Source organism: Candoia aspera, chromosome 1, assembly GCF_035149785.1.
Source record: "Candoia aspera isolate rCanAsp1 chromosome 1, rCanAsp1.hap2, whole genome shotgun sequence".
Taxonomy (NCBI): Eukaryota; Metazoa; Chordata; class Lepidosauria; order Squamata; family Boidae; genus Candoia; species Candoia aspera.
Window position 1 is genome coordinate 182,885,852 of NC_086153.1, and position 20,663 is coordinate 182,906,514.

The 20,663-nt window shown below is 37.0% G+C and overlaps 1 protein-coding gene across 2 annotated transcripts in view; it reads right to left on the reverse strand.

Annotated features, from left to right (window-relative positions):
• PMS1 (PMS1 homolog 1, mismatch repair system component) overlaps positions 1 to 20,663 on the reverse strand; it is a 49,813-nt gene that overhangs the window by 20,149 nt on the left and 9,001 nt on the right. For both annotated transcript variants that reach the window (XM_063318067.1, XM_063318068.1), the window contains exons 3-4: positions 19,331 to 19,433; positions 14,108 to 14,271 (exon numbers count right to left, since the gene is read on the reverse strand). In XM_063318067.1, the coding sequence (XP_063174137.1) occupies positions 14,108 to 14,271; positions 19,331 to 19,433 (267 nt within the window). The remainder of the gene's footprint in view (positions 1 to 14,107; positions 14,272 to 19,330; positions 19,434 to 20,663) is intronic.

Sequence of the window (20,663 nt, forward strand, 5' to 3'; positions counted from 1 at the left end):
ATTCTCACACACCCCTGTATTTTCTAGGTCATATAAACCTGGGGACCATGATGAGCCAAGAATGAATCTGACTCTAGGCAGTATGATGACACCGCAGAAGTACCCTATCAAAATATACTATTACATACAGACCATCTTAGGTTTTGTCAGAGCTAGCCAAATATATCTTGCCTTCTCTCTGTTTCATTGAAGATTATAAGAACTGAAAGTTTACAAAGTCCTAATATAGATTTTGCTCAATGTTGTTTTCTTCCATGTAAGATGCTAAGAAGTTGGCGTATCTACCACAAGAACAAATGCTGCTAATCCTACATTAATAAGTCCTAAAAACCTACGTAGGATTCCAACTGGAAATGTTACTTTAGCTCCTACACACAAAACATGTTTTCAATATCAAACATGCTTTGTAGACTGCTGCTTTTAAAATGCCAATTAGTTACAAGTGTCGACATAAAAACATTTACATACAGGTAGTCCTCGCTTAACAACCCTAATTGGGACTGGCAACTCTGCCACTAAGATGAGCGGTCACCAAGTGGGATATCATGTGACCACAACTGTGTTTTCCAGCTAGAAAGAGACAAGACTACTCAGTTTCACACCTTTGGCTTTTGTTTGCCTCCTAACCACTCACTGCCCTTTGGAATGCTCAAGTGCCTGCTTACCATCTTTTACACATTGAAAGCAATGTGATCATGCCGGCAGCCTGGGGCTGGGAGCTGTGGGCATGCTATGCAAACAGCTTACTCTCTTGAAATCCCTTCCTCTTCAATCTCTCTGCTCAGGGGGGGGGGGGAGAAAAAAAACCCACAGGTCAGGCACAGGACAACATGTACTGACTGTAATGGTGGTCACATGATGGAGGGATGCTATGAAGGTTGTAAATGGTCATAAATTGGCCATATAGTTATTTTTTTTCAGCACTGCTGTAACTTTGAATGGTTGCTGATAGAGTGGTCGGTAAGTGAGGACTACCTGTATCAAAGATTACCATCCCACTCTTTTCTAAAGTGAATTAATTATATTTTTATAGAAGTTGCATTTATTTTTAGATTAAAGAGACTATGATCAAGATTGAGAAGAGATCAAAGAATATTTGTAGGAAAAAAAGAAATGTGTTACCGAAAAGCAGCTGTGAAAGTATGTAAGACACAACTATACCCTAGATTCAGGGGCATCCCATGTTAATATTTACTGGTCTACACCTATTCCCTTAAGTAGAAGCAAGCTTTGTAAAAGATAAACATCCATGGACGTTCTTCTCATAACAGATAATATTCCCCAATTGTATTCAGTATGAACTACACAATACATTTTCCCGTTTAACTACTTATATGCACAACAAATCTAAGCTATTAATTGGTTGTACGTTAAAAAAAAACCCTGAATCATAACCAATTGTATATACTGATGGGAAAGTTTGAAAATGTGCTCATGCTGACTGAGCTAATTTTTTTCTTATTTTCAGCTGAAATCTAGTTTTTCTTCTACCACAAAATTGAATTCCAACTTTATTCATTCATTCATTCATTCATCAAATTTCTATCACCGCCCATCTTCCCCAAAAAGGGGAGTTAGATAGTTACTTGAGTAACTATCTAAAACACATGTTCATCTTTCTCCTTAGAGGAGAAAAGATTCTTATGAAGATAATCTGGAAAGAAAAATATGGTTTACCCATTAATTTATTACTAAAAAATGTAAGAACATTTATCTAACATTTAATACACAGTGGATTTGCTGCATGATAGTCTACAGCTTAAGTGTATAGTCTGAGCTCCTGAAAACCTTGGGTACATCCTAAAAAGCCTTCAAAATTTGTTAACTATTTTTTGTCATTTTTAACGTGATAAAAATATTAAATATATGATTGGTGGAAAATAATATTCATGGTTAATTAAATATAAATAAAATGAAATCTAATGCAGATTCTGACTTGGACCACCCACTTCTTTTTCTGGAATCTAGTGCCTGGCTCAGTGTATTCCCTGACCCAGTAAAAGTTAAGCATCCCAGAAAAGAAGTTATTTTCTACAGTCATTTTGTTTCATAGGAAGCCCAGTGAATACTTCAACAAGTAAGCCAATAGATATTAACAACATTTGTGTATCATGCTAAGACATAAATCCTAATTTAATTCATCAGAACTGACAGCCGGTTTATGAAACTGATTTTTTTTTTTCCTGGAGACAACTAATCATAGTTCCTAGCTCAGGTGAAGCAGAAGGGATGCTTCCTGGTTTTCCTTACTATTTTCCTGGTTTTCCTCACTATTGACACAAAAGGAGGAGTAAATGGGCAGCAGTTATTCATATTGCACAATTCTGATTTCCTAAACAGGTTCTTAATTTTTTGCTTGGCACTAAGTGGAACATAGCCATTAAGGATTTTATCCCAACTCTACTCAACTTGCAATGTGCTCCAGGGTAAAAATATCTCATACTTTTTATGTGTGTAAGAAAACCACTTCTAGCCAAGATAGATTGCTTAAGAGGCCAGATCTAGTCTACCGACTGCCAGATGGCCATACCTGTTTTAAAAGTACTAATTTTAGAACCTTGTGTTAAAAAGTTACAAGCAGATGAGACCATGTGTACTACTGAAAGCTAATGCCTGATGAAAAATAATACTATCATCAGGAGTTGTTTGGATCCATAGAAGCACTGCAAAGTACTTGTAAATTCCAAAGATGAATTCAGTGTCCTCAATTAACAAGCAATGACTTTTTTTTTTTTTTTTAAAGAGTTGCTTCCTAGCATACCTTGTGTTACAACTCTCAATCACAGCACAAGGTGCTATCAACTGGGACAACAGTAAATCCTTGTGTCTTCTCTGCAGGTTCTGAAAATTAATTTTCCTACTGGATTTTCCCACTGTCAGAGCTAAGAACAGATACTGCTAAGATTGGCAGACTCAGATTTCTCCTTGCTCATCTGAACCCTTCTTTTGAAAGGGGAGGTATTCTGGGGAAGCAGATGACAGAAAAGATTTGGACAGATGAGATAGCTAGTGAAAGAGACTATTAGAGATTCAAAGTCTAAAGGAGTGCAGACTACTGAGCCACCATATGAATAATCCTGGCAAAGTTAAGCAAATGCCAATCACATCCAACCAAAAATTAAGACTCCCCTGTTCCATAGCATAGGAAATAGAATGAACAATATTGACATGAAAAAAGATGTTCTGCTTGTTATATTTTGATACAAGAGAAAACAGAGTGAAGACTTTCAAGGGCCAAAAGATTATGTGCCATCAAGTCAGTGTTGATTTTTAGAAAACACATAGATTTTCTCTAGGTTTATCTCCAATCTGGTCTTTCAATGCACCATCACTACCATACATTCACCTTTCTGCTGTTCATTCCCTTGCATTTTATGGCCTTTTGATCCCACTATATACAATTTCCTTTCCTCGGTTTGTATATGCATCTAATTCATCATATTCATGCAACTAATTACACAGATTTCAGTTTGGTAGAGTAACAATAATTCAGAGGCTAGGATGTGTCTATACTGACAAAGATCAGAATAGTGCAAGCAGTGGTTGAACTTCTATGCTGAAAAAACAGGAAAGGTTATGATGCTTTTGAACTTTGGTGATGGAAAAGACTCCTCAGAATACCATCAACAGCCAAGAAAATAAACGTTTTCATAGAACAAATCAATTCAGTGTCCTCACCAAAGGTGTTAAGGACCAGGCTCAAATTAACATGTTGTGAATATGTTATGTGAACACATAGCACTCTTGAGAAGTCTATAATGCTGGGAAAAGTGGAAGGAAAGAGAAGAGGATGACGACCAGCAGCAAGGTGGATGGATTCAATGACAGCAGCGATGGATACACTAATGGAAGACCTGAAGGGCCAGCCAAGGGACAGCTCATCCTGGAGAAAATCTTTCTATGTGGTCACTAAAGGCCAACACTGTCCTGATGGCACATAATCAATTAAAAATACATTCAATTGCCTATTTAAAATCTGTATCATCCAAATATTCTGAAACACATAAACCAAAATAAAAAATCCAAAACAAAAGACCAAAAAGCACCAACACTACTACCTATGTCCAAACACCTGTCTAAAAGGCAGTATTTATTGCTTTATGAAAGACCTGCAGAGTTAATCACACCTCAAAAGTCAGCTGCTCCATAATGGTCAGGTATGACTGAGATGGTCTGCCTCTAGGCTATCATCCCTTTTACTTCCAAGCATCCTTTACTTCTCTAAGCATCCCATCTTGGCATGACCACACAGGGAAGGGAGATATGACTTAGAGCAGACAAGAAGCAAGCTATATAGGACTTTATAAGTTAACACCAGTACTTTAAATTGAATCTGGAGATCTTTTGGCAGCCACTGCATGTCCACAGCACAGAAGTTGTACTGCTAAAGCAATACTTACACACTACTAACTGCATTCTGAACCAAGAGTTTCTGAGCCACCTCCAAAGACAGACCCACATAGAGTACACTATGGTAGTTTAATTGTACGGTAATAAGGATCTGAGTCACTGTCGCAAAGGGCAAAACTAGTGCACCAACTTAAGCTGGGCCAAGACTTCCATGACCACAGCCTCCACTTGGGGTTCAAGCAGAAACCTTAAGTCCAGGAGAACCCACAAGTTGTGGACCTGCTCCCACTGGAAGTCAGCACAGACCCAGAAAATACAAACTGTAGAGCTGTCCTGCAAAAAGTCTATTTAAGTTTGTCTCATCCAGTCTCTTGCAGCTTCCATACACTGACTAAGGACTTCCACATTATTGGCCTGATGTGAAGTGCAGTGTATAGTTAGGTATTATCAAGATAGAGATGATGCTTCATCCCAAATGGATGAACATTTCTAGCAGTTACATATAGATGTTAAAATAATATGGAGAGCCAAGCCTTGAGACATCTTACACTGGAACAACCACAATCTTGATTATTCCTCTCCCATAACTATGGACTCCCCGCTCAGGAAGAAACACCTTAAAGAGCACACCCACTCTTTGCAGGGAGCCCAGAAGGATATCATGGTTGATGGTACTGAACACTACTGGGAGATCTAACAGGTCTGAACTCTAACTGGGAGGAATTCAGATACTCTGCTTCATCTAGGGCTCTCTATGTCCCACTGCATTCTCCAAAGCTTCTTCCAAAAAGGGAAGACTGGAGACAGGGCAAAGTTATTTAACATGGCTGGTTTGAGAAATAATCTCCTCAGTGGTCTTGCCTCCATCAAGACAGATGGTACCACTTCCTCTCCCACAGAGGCACTGATCATGTACTGTACCCAACTGGAAATCCCCACCTAGTTACCAGAAGGAGCCAAGTAGAACATGGATCCAACTCCCCAGAGAGCAGAGCTCCTACTACAGAAAACCCTGTTCACTTCCTTGGATTCCACAAACTCAAAACATTCTCAGATGACTTTGCAACATTTTGCCCCACACTACTCACTATATTCTGTCCAAGTAGTATCTAACCCTGAGCAAATACAAGTGATTTTTCCACAAAGAATATCTTACAAATATGAGATCAGCACACAGTAATATGCAGAAGAATCATCCCACTTATTCTTCCTGAATACATTCTGGGTAACTTTGAACAGAATGCTGCTGAATGAGAATTTGCAGATGCAATAAGCACAGATACATATAACCACTTTGCTGCTCTTATTACCACAGTATAGACCTTAACAAGTCATGTGCCTCTGATTATATACAGTCTTTGTCTTCCACTACTGTCACTCCAAGCATTTGTCCTGTCACTTCACCTCTTGGAGCGTCCTGGAAAGCACCAGGAAATATGTTGGCCTGCATGCTATCTCTCTCCAGATGCCCTGTTGTCAACCTAGCATTTAATCTGAAGGGCAGGGAGGTGACAGAGTACATCACTCATCACTCTCAAAGCTTCTGCCTCTTCGCATCATCTCTCTCTCTTTGCACCTTTCTACCACTTGGCCTAAGAAAGAGTGGGTATTAAAATCCCGTGTGCCCTACAGAAGATGTCCCCAAGACAATTTGTATATGATACCCCACAGGAAATGCAGTGCTGCTTTACAAGGAATTCAAATTCAAATGGCAATTCTTGTTCAGTGAAATAAGAGACAACAAGGAAATATCATAGGAAGAGGTTTCTCCAGTTTTTTCCGATGGTATTTGGCTTGATGAAAAGGAGTTTGCTCTTTCCCATAGGATTTTAAAATAACTGATATACCCTAGAAGGTCTAAAGACACACATTTCCACATTTTACAGTGAACATACTGTATACACAAGCAGCTGATACAATGTAAATGCTATGCTGCTGTTTGAAAAATGTGATGAATGAGAAACAAGATGACTCAAGGAACTGGTAATAGGATACAAAAATGTCACCTTTAGGTCAGCGCTTTACATTCAACCTGCTGGGGGGTGTTGTTGTTACATTAAATATTTAACAGCTGAGAGACAGTAAGATGAGTTGGTCTCAGTCATTTCCTAGTAGACAGGTGTCCATCTTCTCCACATACATTTACTAATCAATAAGATTTTCCTATGCTAGTAAACAAGCTTCCTCTTTCCTTTTTCATAGAGACACGCACATTCTCATTTTTTTCATACAAAACATTCCCATTAACACTATTTTAGTAGGGCCTTGTGGAAAGCGACTAAAATCTTGGTATTCCCATCTGTGTTAAAATATCTACATGACATCAGAAATCCAGTTGTTATAGATAGCCTCAAGCTGCCATCTCAGTTTGTTATATCATTTCAAAAGGAAAAAGGCCCGACAACTCAGTTTGACAAATAACCTTTCATAGGCTCCCATTTTGGAATGGACTGACAGTGCCAACATTAATCTTGATATTCTTCACACCTACAAAATATAAGCAGTCTGGTACAATCCTTGTGTGCACCCAGTCATCACTGCTATCAGCTCTAGTAACTCTGGCATGAAACAACTCTTCTCATTCTTTGTTCTAGATATTTCAACCAGCCACTGAAGTCATTGGGCCTGTCTCTGCCAAACCAGTATGAGAAATATTCTGCAGCTAATTGTAGCTTAAAACGCAACGGTGGCTCTTTCTACATATACTAAGTAGATGAAGAGTCATAGCTGAATGGCAGAACATAAACTTCCCATTCATAAATTCTTCTGTGCAGTCCTTGATACCTCCCCTTACAGATTTCAGGCAGCAAGAGTATATAAAGCAGACAGGACTGGCTACAAAGATTAAAGGTTTAATTCTGTAAAATGTAACTTAATATAATCATATACAAACTTGATGGATACTGATACACTCAGTATTCTTTTAGGTGTCCTCTTTCCCCTCATGTTCCTTTATTATTGTTGCCACGACCAATCTTGATGTGACTGAGAAGTAGATGAATGTACTAGAGCAGATTATCCTCTTTATCTTACCAAGTTTCTTTTATGCCCACTATCTGATGCATCTAAAATTTAGGTGAAGAAAGCCTGGCTTCTTAGCAGATGATGTGTCAAGACAGTCTACACATCCGTCCAACAATGAAAAGGATGTTATACAGGTGGTCCTTGCTTAATGACTGCCCTGTTTAGTGATCATTCAAAATTGTAACAGTGCTGAAAAAGCAACTTTGCAACTGGTCCTTGCACCTATGACCGTTGCAGCATCCTCAGAGTTATGTGGTCAAGATTCAGATGCTTCACAATCAGCGGGCATTTACAACAGTTGCAGCACCCACGATTTGTATGCTTCAAAGCTGGCTTCTGACAAGCAGAGTCAATGGAGAAGCCGGCAGTAAAATGGCAAGTCGCAATCATGTGATGTCTTGCTTAACAACCACATTGCTTAGCAATGGAGTTGCCGGTCCCAAATGTGGTTGTTAAGCAAGGACTATCTGAAGACAGAACAGGGTCCCTCTACTTCCTGCAGCCTCACAAATATCCAAAGATAACCTAGGAGACCCTTTAGAACATACTGGGGAGATGGGCTTGCAAGAGAAGGAGAAGAAAAGGAATTGTCTGCTTGTGAGTCATTGGATAGAAGACAATGAAAACTCCAGTTCATATGATAGTAGCATTTTATATATAGAAGTAAGGATATAATGGAAAATCTGGTAAGAAGATTGAATTCACTTACCACGTTATAAGCCTAACTAGATAAATTTCAGTTCTCCAGTACCCGAAACAAAAAGCTGGGTGTGTGTAAACTAAATTCTAAGGAGTTAATGATCTAATTTATTTTCAGATGATGCTTTAATGCAGAATAAAAACAGGCTGAAACAGATGATAGCTAATGATCTTGGACTTTCTTCCAAAATTGTTACTTCTTAGATAGTGACAGAACCTAAATATTTCAGTTATTTTCAGTACTGTTTTTAAGTAACACTGTAGGAATAATTAGACCTTGTGCTGTATATGTTATACCTAAGTTTTTCTTCAGCAGATTAAAGTATTATATAAACATCAGAGTAAGAAATGGATAACATATTTACTAAGTGATTTGAATGATTTTTAAGTGGCAAATAATTTGAAACTGCTTTTCCCAAAGACAAATGGGAGCTCAGACTCCTAGAAGTTATCTCCTTTATAGGGCACAAAGCAGCTAAAATTTCCAGGTAGTGAAAGTATGGTAGGATTTTTTTTTTTACATTTATTAAAAGGCAAGAAATAAACATCTAATATTCCCAATCTTTTCTACCTCCAATAATACAAACCTACAAAACCCATAACAAATATTGTAAGAAATGACCTCCCTTTGATCATCTCATCATTCAATTTGCTTTCAAGGAACATGGTGATGAAAGAGGAAAAATACCTCTTTCTAACATAACCATACTGGCAGGAGTATCAACGTTATCAGTATTCAAAGAATGTCTTGGCAGGATAAACCTTCACAAAAAGATGACACACAATCTAATCCAAGATATCAGAATAGCTATAGTTCATCAAGGGTTGTCTGTTAAGCAAACCATTATTTAATGCTAATGCAAAACAAAACACTGTTAAGAAAAAATATAATTGTCCCAAGTTTTCAGGTTCAATAGTATGAAAATATCAAGTAGATTGCTAAGCATATATTGTCCACAAAATAAACTAATTGGAGAAAAAGGCAATACTGTGAATTTAAAAATGAAAAAAGGAACTATTAATCCATTTTCTTTTAATATAATGCAGTAAAAAATCAAACACTTCTAAAGAAAGCCAAGAAGCGATCTGTTATGGTTTGTCAATCTAGGGGGAAAGGGGGGGGGGCGTAAAAGCACACAGTGTTTTTAACTTTTAGATTCTTTAAAACAGATTGTCAGATATGTTATTAACGGAGGTGAGGAAATAGAATAATGTTCTCTCTGATCAACCAATACCAATCTAGTGATTATTTGAATATCCTGGAGTTCTTAGTAAAGGTAAAGGTTTCCCTTGACGTAAAGTCCAGTCGTGTCCGACTCTAGGGGGCGGTGCTCATCTCCGTTTCTAAGCCTTGGAGCCGGCGTTGTCATAGACACTTCCGGGTCATGTGGCCAGCATGACGACTCGGAACGCCGTTACCTTCCCGCCGAAGCGGTACCTATTGATCTACTCACATTTGCATGTTTTCGAACTGCTAGGTGAGCAGGAGCTGGGATTAACAACGGGAGCTCACCCCGCCGCGCGGTTTCGAACCGCCAACCTTCTGATCGGCAGCTCAGCGGTTTAACCCGCAGCGCCACCGCGTCCCTCTCCTGGAGTTCTTACCCATTCTTTAATGCATCAGAAATAAGGAACAATTCCTACCAATTGTGATAGATTACACCACAATTCTGTATTATTTCAATACAATTTAGAGAAGGAGACTGATCACAGGAGATCCTATGTGACTTTTGGAATAACCAATGGCAACAATGTATTTTTCCAGCTTCAAATTACAGGAAATAGCGACATTTATGTACATTCTGGTTTTATTCTCAGTACAAAAAAGGTTACTAATATGTTTGCGGAAAATGCATGTTCTTTTATTTATTGTAAAGTCCACATATAGTTCCACAAACAATTACAGATCCATAAATGTATCAGCCAATTTTCTATAGGATGTCACTTACTTTAGGAAGTTCCACTGCCCCCTCCCTTTTTAATCTATACATTAACTCCTTGATTGATCTTCTTCACAATTTGGATTCCCATCCTCCCAATCTAGCACAACGTAAAGTACCAATACTTCTTTATGCTGACGATGCCGTTATTATCTCACAAACCCCAACTGGATTGAAAAGAGCCATAGCAGCAACACTAAACTATTGCAGACAAAACAATTTGGTTCTTAATTTTGACAAATCAAAAATCCTGGTCTTTGCTAAAAGAACTATTCAATATTCTTGGAGTATAGAAGGGATAATCTAGAGCAAGTTAATGCATTTAAATACCTTGGAGTGATTTTCCACTCAAAAAGTCCTTGGAACGCACATTTGAATTATGCGGTGCAATCAGCCCTTAGGTCCTCAAATGCTATCAAATGCTTTTTTTACACAGGCGGAGGACAATTAGTCCCTGCATCCTTAAAACTTTTGAGGCCAAAACATTGACACAAATTCTCTATGGGGCACAAACAGGATTTTTTTTGAAGAAAGAGTCACAAGAAACTACAAACAAAATCCTGCGATCAACTTTAGCTGCACCTAGTAGAACATCAAATGCCCAGCTGAGACTAAAAACAGGAATGCCTCAAATTCAGGTTAGGGCTTGGAAGATGGTATTAACCTTTTGGTTGAAAATTCAATTCTTTCCAGTTGGTTTGACCCACCTAGTCCTGACTGATAACTCTTCCTCTCCCTGGAAACAGGTGGTAGAGCATATGCTGGCTTTATATGGGCTTTCTCCATTATTCTTAAAATCTTTAGGCTATGATCAAGCCAAGCGATTGGTTATTAATAGAATAAGAGATATGGAATTCCAGTTAGAAGTTAATAGGATACCTCCTCACAGTAGAAATCGGGTAAGATTGGGCACACAGGAACCAGCAAGTTATCTGAAAGACCTAACCTTTCCCAAGATTAGAATAGCACTTTTTAGAGCTAGATTTAATATCCTTCCATCAACATTCCTGCAAGGCAGGTATGATAAAACCTCCTTAGCAGAGAGAATTTGTACTTGTGGCACTAAGGAGGTTGAAAACATCTCTCATGTTTTATTATACTGTACATATTACAGGGATATTAGATCAATATACATTTACCCCCTAATAGAAAGATTTCTGGGGAGACCAGACAGTTTTTATGAGAACCATCTTTTTCAGGACTTAAATCCAGCCATCATACGTGCAGTAGCTAAATTTTGTGCTGCCACAGTGATAATAAGGCAAAACTGGTTAAAGAATTAGGGATTTTTGCTTATTTTTCTATTCTTATTTATGTGTTGTTTAGCTATCTTTTGATAAATTTCTGAGGATATATATTTTACAACACAGTATTAATATAATGGATCTATTAATGTTTAGGTAAATAAATATGTCATTATAGTAATAGGGATTTATAGATTATATTATAATTGTTTTAATTTACAGTTGCTTATATATAATTGTACTCATTTGATATAGTTCAATTTTATTTGTTATTTTATTAATTTTATGTTGCTGGTCATTGACTGAATAAACATTACTACTACTACTACTACTACTAGGAAGTTCCAAAAGAGAGGGTAAATATACATTAATATATCATAAATCAATTAATCTACCACATAATTTACCAGGGAATGAAAGCATTATGTGTAAGAGGAAAATTCTGAACCATTTTTAGAATACAATGCAACAATGAAGTATGGCATGCTCTATTTACTGTATTAGTTAGTCAGCTATATCCAATTCAACAAATTCCGTTCCAATCCATTCCACTCTATTCCCTAACTCACCTATGTTTCCATGCTGTAGTTGTCAGTCGGCAATCCATGTGTATTGCAAATGTAGAATCTTGAATGACCTCCCCCAGCCACAATTCCATCACTTTCCCTAAATACTTTTGCCAATAGTGAGCTACTCCCCATCCCTATATTATATCAGTGCCTCAATTTGGTTCATGGATAATTCTGTGGCTACATACATGCCTGTATATCAGAAATTGAGAGACATATATGTTCATATCACTTAAAAACTTGGATGGCTTTTCTGAGACATATAACAGTTTTTCAATTTAATAACATTCAAAGACACTTATAAGTACTTAAGCTAAATTATGATTTCAGGAACACAACTGTAATCTTGGCTAATATTTTTCCCTTACATTCCCAATTTCACTTCTTTCTACATGAGGAGGATGTGTTCAGGATGAGGATGTACTCAGACTAACAGATATCCCTGAGTCACTTTTGAGAATTATGGGAGAAGATCCACATACCATCATATATTGCAACTGCAGACTTTTTTTCATTTTACCAATATAAACTCTTGAGCTACCAATTTCAAAAACATTTCCAGATTGTCTGCTATTTCTAACCTTTGTACTATTTTATTTATTCACTTGGATGCCTTTCTAATTTCAACTTCTAATAAGATCCTATATCACATCAATAGATCAATAGATGCACTCATGTAAAGGTGTCGATTAGTAAGGGAAAAACATGTCCTTCAAACTTTGGGAGAAGAAAGCATATACTGTATAAAGGATATAATAAACATTAGTACAGGACAAAAGGAAAATAAAATGGGAAGAACAGTCCAGATGCACTCTTATACAACCAATCTTTTACTGAGATCAGTTTATTATATCTGTTCAAAATGATGGTAGTAAATATCACAGAATGCAAAGGCTCTCCCTCTATACATATGAATGTGTGAGTTAAAAAAGTCTTTGGATTCTGGCTGTTTCGTTTTGCTCCGATTAACGCTATAGCTAATGAGCGACCTCTTGTGTTAAAAAGTTTCAAAAGCAATGCTTTCAATAACCACATTAACAGAAAAAAAAATCAAGACAACAGGTTGAGATCAGCAAGTTTTGAACTTGTTAATACTGAATCTAAATTAAAATAATTTGATCTTTTGCTAAGATCTGATTATTCATCACCTGTGAAAATTTCTCCATTTTCATGACTCTGTAATTCTGTATGGTAAATGTTTGCTGCTATTCCAGAACTATTTTCTCCTTACTCTTTTTGGGTTGCTTCTACAGTATTGGCAAGCTATGTGCGGCTATTTTATTTCCTCATTAACTGAAGCAAATTAAGAAAAAAAATGAAGTTATAGTGGAAATAGAGGAAATGATTACAAATATAAGACTATGTTGTCTGGATCCATCTCAAGAAATTCAGGGAATAAAGAGGAAAAAAATGCATGATAAACCACTGTCTGGTAGCACTTCCTCATAATTTCAAGCTTGTGGCCAAAGACAGATATATGTAATTTGTGTTTTAGCTTTGATTTTTGAGAAATATGAGTTTCTGCCCAGTTTACCCTAAAGGCTATGAATGCACCTCTAATTTGAGTCTAATGTGAAAGTTTTGTCACAAACAATTTATACAAATATGTGTGCTTTTCTTAATTGTGTTCAGAGATGTTATTTCTTCTGCAGTATCATCTCAATGCCACAGAGCCACAGGATTCCAACTTGGAACAAGAATAACGTTAAGGTAAATGAGTAAGCAACTGGACAGGGGGGAGGGAGAGGTAATTTTCCATTGCAGCAAATATTCCTAAACAATTGTGAGTTGGATTCATTTAGCCCTAAGACTGCTTTAGCTCTTAGTAAATGTACATAATGCTTAACGCTCTTCCCTGGATCATACTTCTTTTTATTAAAGGGTATTACCTGAAATTTTCAAAAACTAAAATGAATACACACAGAGAGGGCGGGGGGAGAGGGAGAAGCTTTTTTAAAAAAGTAGAAATATGAAATATTTCAATAAATTTCATTTGCCTATTAGATGTCACTTTTGCCTTTGAGATAACCATGTAGACATCAGGGCAGGATCCTTTATTGAAAAGCAAAAGCAGACATTTTGATTATGAGAAAAAATGGTCAGTTTCATATTTCAAGAACCCTTCATTGATGGTTACAAATCCTGAAACAAAATGCATGTGTGAAAAAATGTTGGGCTGCAACTAATTTATATTCCATTTATTCAATAACTAACTTCCTTCAGATCTGAGCCACAGAAATATAAGCTTATAGGGAACGAGCAATTTTATAAATTTTATTACCTTGTTATGTTTAAACATTATCCTCAGTTCTGGTTTTATAATGCCATATGCCATCAACAGCTTCTGAATTTTTTTAATTTCTTCCTTACATTTCTTATCTGTAGAATAAAACTGTTTTCTTACAGGCAGATTCTTGAACAGCTTCTGAACTGTTACAGTTGTCCCTTTCAAGAAGAGAAAGTGAAAAGAAAAGCAAAGAAAGTTAACTTACATAGATATTCTTTTGATTCTATTAATATATGCTATAATACTTTCTTGCATTGGCAGCAATATTAAGATCATAGTGAATACACACACACACACACTTATATATAGGAGTTAAGACATGGTTATGCCACCTTGCTTGGAATGGGAGGGGGGATAGCTATTCGTGGGGGTGGTTTGCACTGTGATGGTGCCAAGAATAAGATTTTACGTGCCATCTTGAATTTTATATTTTGTATTTTTATATTTGTATCTGTATTTATCTATATTTATATTTTATATTTATACAGTACTGTTTTTTAGCAATTTGTGATTTTTATTATCTGTAAGCTGCCCAGAGTCGTCATATGTGAGATGGGGGTAGAGAAATATGACAAATAAATAAATAAATGTGAGCAAAGTTATATGTATTGCTAAATGACCATTTAATTCTATAAACAGTCAACTAAATTACATAACTAAAACACTGATCTTGGAAATAATTGCAAACCAAATAAAATTATAAATCTTACCATAAGATTTACTGAAAGATTTTTAAGATCTAGGTACACCTCCACAAAAGCCCCACAATTAAATGGAAATTGCTCACAAGTATGTACAGAATTGATTCTTAATTTAGTATAATATAATACAATTACATTTTACTTTACCTTTACCCCATTATTAATAGCAAGTAATGCTCTAGTGGAAAAATCAATAATTACATAAACTACTCTGGACAAACTTTCCAAAATGTTTCAGAATACTTCAAATGTCTGCTGGAAGTGTAAAAAAGAAACAGGAACGTTTTATCATATGTGGTGGACTTGTAAGAAGGCAAAAAAAATTTGGACATCTATACACAATATAATTTGTAAAATGTTGACTAAAGAAATTAATAGAACACCGGAACTCTATTTATTGGGCATCATGGACAAGGATTTGGAACATGAACATGGAAAACTTTTACGATATTTGATCACTGCAGCTAGAATTACGTATGCATCAAAGTGGAAGGAAGAACTGACCCCCTCAATGGAAGAATGGACATTTAAATCCCTGGATCTGGCGCAGATGGCAACACTTACGGCCCAGCTAAATGATAAAAATGTGGAAGATTTTCAAAATGGCTGGACCCCCTTCTTCATCTATGTAGAATCAACCCCAAAATTAATGTAAATGTGTAAAAATATGAATATAATACAAGGTGTAAATATTACGTATTTGACTTATATAATCTCAATAGAACTGTAGAATTATTGTAACCAAATTAGTGAATTGTGAAAAGAAATTATTTAGTTAAGTTATAAAATTGTATTACTCAGGGAGTTGGAAATCCATTTCCTTTCTTTTAAACCTCTTCTTCTCTTTCTTCTTTCTCCTTTCCTTTTTTCTTTCTCTTGTTTTTGCATTTTATGTTTATTGTTGATTTGTCATTTTATGTTTGTATTATTTGTGTAAATAATTTAATAAAGACTATATATATATATATATATATATATATATATATATATATAATAATTACATAAACTATTTAGAGTAGGACTTAATTGTATTATGATATGTTACTATTTATGCTGAAATGATTACAGGAGAGATCTCTCTTACCCCAATGTTATCACTTGATACTTAAACTTATTCATTCAGCTCCTGAAGCTCAAATACAGGCACTGCACAAAATAGCTGAGATAACAGCATATATAGTAATTGCTAGAGTTGCCAAGCAAATTAAATATAGGGACTGACACTGACTTGAACAAGATGTTCAAATGGAAGACATTCCCATTAATCTCTTCCCCTTATCTGCTGCAGCTACTATCCCACATCCTTCTGAAGGGCTCTCTGACTACAAGAGCAGATCTGGAGTAGCAGAGAGGGTATAGCGAAGTCCCGCCATGGAATGTTTCCCGTGTGCACATGTGTGTATGTACATGCTTTTATATATGGTAACAACAGTGAGGTTATTATATGCACAAAGATGGAAGAATACAGAAATACCCACAACAGAGGAGTGGGCCATGAAGATGACAGAGCTTGCACAAATGGCTAAATTGACTTGTTGGATCAGGGAGGGAACAAGAACTATTTTTATAAAAGACTGCAAACCCTTTATGGACTTTTTGCTGAAAATGGATAAAAATGAACTGGTGATTTCTGGATTTACTGCTTAAAAAGGGCTGTATATGGAGAGAAGGGAACTACAGTACGTAATTTTGAAGGGGGAAATGGTATTATGTTTATAACTGCTCTAAAGAAAACTAGAAGTTGCTTCTTTAAGTATTTTTTCCCTCTTTCTTGCTTGCTTTCCATTGTTTTCAACCTTTTTTTTTCTTTCTTACTTTTATATTTTTTTTATCTTTTAACTTTGTAAAAAATTATTTAATAAAAATTATATATATATAAAAACATAAGTATGTACATGTGTTTATGCTGGTGTGTTTTAACTAAGTAACTCCTAGACATTTCCAGGAAAAAGTAGATTTGCTAGCCAAGGTGTAAGTGCACTACCTAGGAAATGGTTAGTATATAAATTACGAACAATGTAACTGGAAGGGCCGTTCAGGCTATGAAATCCAACTCTCTGCTTAGGGCAGGAATGCACTGATTTTATGTATTAACAGCACAATCCTACCTATGTCTACTCTTATTAAGAGCTACTGTACTACATAAAACTGTAACCTAATATGCCATTATTATTTCCCTTTTTGGACCAGGAGGAGCTGAAGGCATCAACTGTTGCCCTTGTCATCTCTATCCTAGGCTACTGCAATTTGCTCTACTTGGAGCTACCCCTGAAGACAGCCCACAAGCTGCAACTGGCACAGAATGAGTCTCCTTACTAGCTGACTGGCCCCTGCTTATGAAGCAGAATAACATCTAATTTGAGGGAGTTGTACCTGTTGCTGGTAAGCTTCAAGGTCCAATTCAAGGCACTGCTTGTTACCATATATAGCTTGGTCCTCTGCTACCTTCTCCAGGTACAATCTGGCTGCCTTATATGATCTAGTCAGGAGGGGTGGCTGCAGATCCACACCCTCCAAGATAAGGGGGCTTGGGGACTTGGAGGATGACTTTTTCTGTGGCAGTCCCTTTACTGTGGAACAATTTGCCTCCAATGTCAGATTAGGCCTCACCTAGCTATTCTTTAGAAAAAGAGTGAAAACTGTCCTCTTCTGGAATACATTTGAGATCGTAGGTTTTTAATTGTGAAGAGTCAACCTTCAGTGAGATGGGCGGGCCATATAAATTTGATTAATAAATAAATAAAAACAGCATACATGGATGTTGTGCTAGGAATTTTGTTATTGTGGTTTTATTGTTTTAATATTGCAAGCTGGCTAGTTTTCAAGCATGAAGATTATATTCACACAAAACTCCAGAGCTATTTTAATCCTTGATTGATGGCAGACAAAAAGCAGTAGGATGATGGAAGTGGATATTACCTTACCCATAAGCATCCAAGGGGCTTATAAGCACTCCCAATAGTGAAAACTATTATGTCAGCAACTCCCAGTTGCTTTATGACCTTGAAAAGAACAGCTAAATATCTGTTCACTCAAAAAAGCAGGCAGAAAAAGCTTAGAATTTAATCCCTGGAGTACTGTGCTATATATCAGTGCTGATAGTGTTGAAAACATTTTGCTTGACATAGATATAGAGAAAGAGATATAGACACACAACACACACACACACACATTACAGGTAGTCCTCATTTAGCAACCACAATTGGGACTGGCAACTTGGTCATTAGGTGAAGTGGTTGCTAGGTGAAACTGCAACTGTGCTTATGATCTTACTTCAGCTTTCCTTTGCTTTACAGACCTGCAAATATTATAAATGTGAGGGTTGGTCAGAAAGTTACTTTTTCATCATTGTTACTATGAACGGTCACTAAACAAGGCATTTGCTAAACCAGAACTATCTGTACATATAATGAAATAGTGCTGTTTTGTGCCAGATATGGACAACATGGTTGTTCAGGCAGAAGTAGTTGGGCTGTGGAAACACAACAGGAAAAAGCCTAAATTGAGAAGTGCCTTTGGTGACAGCATATGCAGACTTTGGCCACAGCTGCATCAATCTGATAATAGTCATTCTAGCTCTTCAAACTGGGAAATATTGAAGTAGTTATAGTCAAGGTATACCAAAACGCTGTATTATTTCAGCAAAGTTAAAAAATGCAGCAAGTCACAACAATGCCAACACAGAGTTCTCAAACTTTGCAGTGCCATGAACCATTAAAATTTCAAAGAAGACTGACCCTTTTTATTACTTTGATGCTATAAATTCAGAGATCTTCTCTAAATAATTTAACTAAAGTTAAATTTAAGCTCCTTGAGAAATGCAGTGGTTCTGGAATGTAAGACTTCTGTATAAAGAAAACAATCGTTCATATAAAGAATTTCTTTTGAGCTGGATGGCATTTCTTGATTATAAAAGGCTAGAAAATTTGGCCCTAGTTTTATTCAGAGAACTGAAGACAGAAGAAGAAACAGTTTGATATTGTTCTTAAGAGTGGATGGTGAAAGCATGAATACTTAGCAAACAGTTGGACTAGATTATCCTTGAGATCCCTTCCAACTCTACAATTTTGATTCCTACTTAAAATAATCATTTCCATGACACAGTCAACCAGGTTTAACTGAGCTTACATGTGACTGAAACAATCAGAAATTGCTTTCTTGTTTAACACAACCTCGAGGGCCCACCTGGTCTTCTGCTGTAGTTTTCCTTGTGCTGAATTTTTCATTGCAGAATTCCTGATGTCTAGAACCAATTTCATATTTTGTAATGTGTTATACATACTGAAGGTGCAATAAATGACTAAAATCTCAATTCAATGTATATTTTGATTTTTCATGCCTGACTCATCTAGTATTGTTATCTTGGAAATCACAACTTAAGGTATCAGTTCAAATTTTAAAATGTTATCCAACTGTTGCTCTGTTATCTGAAGCAGAAAAATCACAGGAACTAATACGCTCCTGAACTAGTAATGTAAAAGCAGGAAGTTACATAAAACTACTATAAAAGCCATACCTGTTCCAAGATGAGACGGCTTCTGAGAAATTATATGACCACTTCTATCAAAATTGTACTGGGTGCTAAAATCATCAGCAGCTGTCCTTGTTGTAACAGAAACCTAACAATAAAGAGTCTAATGTCAAGTAAACAATTATGAAGGGGTGTATATACATTCTGTTCCCTATGGTAATTCTCATAAACGATGACGATGATGATTTATTAAACTTATATACCACCTAACTCTCAACGACTCTGGGTGGCTCACAATATCATGGTAACTAATCATGATAGCTCCTAGGACAGTGCAAATCATTAAGAGAAGACATTCTTGACAGATACATCTTCCACACACGTAGACAACCTGGAAGGGGCTTTGAAGCAGCCTCACTGGACCTTCAGGAGAAAATAAGTACCTTGATGCAGTCAAGGCAGTGAAGTGCCTCTCCAAATCACATGCAAGATCTAATTGTTTTATGAATCTTCCAAGATCAGAAGCAATACGCTTCTGAATTCCAGCTTATGGAGAGTCAGTAATGATTATTATTTATTTAATTTGTCCCTGCCCATCTCCTCCCATCGGGGGACTCTGGGCAGTTTACAATAAAATGGTTGATTAAAACACAGCCATACAATATAAATAGAATATATAAATATAACATTACTCTTAATAAATAAATATAAAAATAAGGCTAAAAAAGTAAAAAAGTCCAAGTGGCAGAGAATCTGATGCAACCCATGTGTGGGAGGAGTGGTCTAAGATACCAGCCATCCCCATGTAGAACTATTCCCCTCTCCACCTCAAGTGAGGCAGCAGAGCCAGGTCTTTAGACTCCTCCTAAAGGCCAGGAGTGATAGGGCCAATCTCACCCCCTGGGGCAGCGTGTTCCACAGGGCGGGCACTACTGCAGAGGAGGCCTGCTTCCTGGACCCCGCCAAACGGAGTTCTCTTACAGATGGGGTCCGCAGCATGCACTCTCTGCACAATCGGGTGAGGCAGGCTGATGTACTGGGGAAGAGGCAGTCCCTCAGGTAACCTGGCCCCATGCCATGTAGGGCTTTAAAGGTGATAACCAACACCTTCAATTGGACCCGGAAGCAAACTGGTACCCAATGCAGCTCGCGCAGCAGCGGTGTTACAGGTGCCCTTCTAGGGGCACCAAAAACAGCCTGCACGGTTGCATTCTGGACCAGCTGAAGCTTCCGGATACTTTTCAAGGGTAGCCCTCTGTAGAGAGCATTGCAATAGTCTATATGAGAGATAACAAGGGCATGAGTGACTGTTCAAAGGGCCTCCCGATCCAGGAAGGGGCGTAACTGGTGCACAGCACGTAGCTGCGCAAAGGCTCTC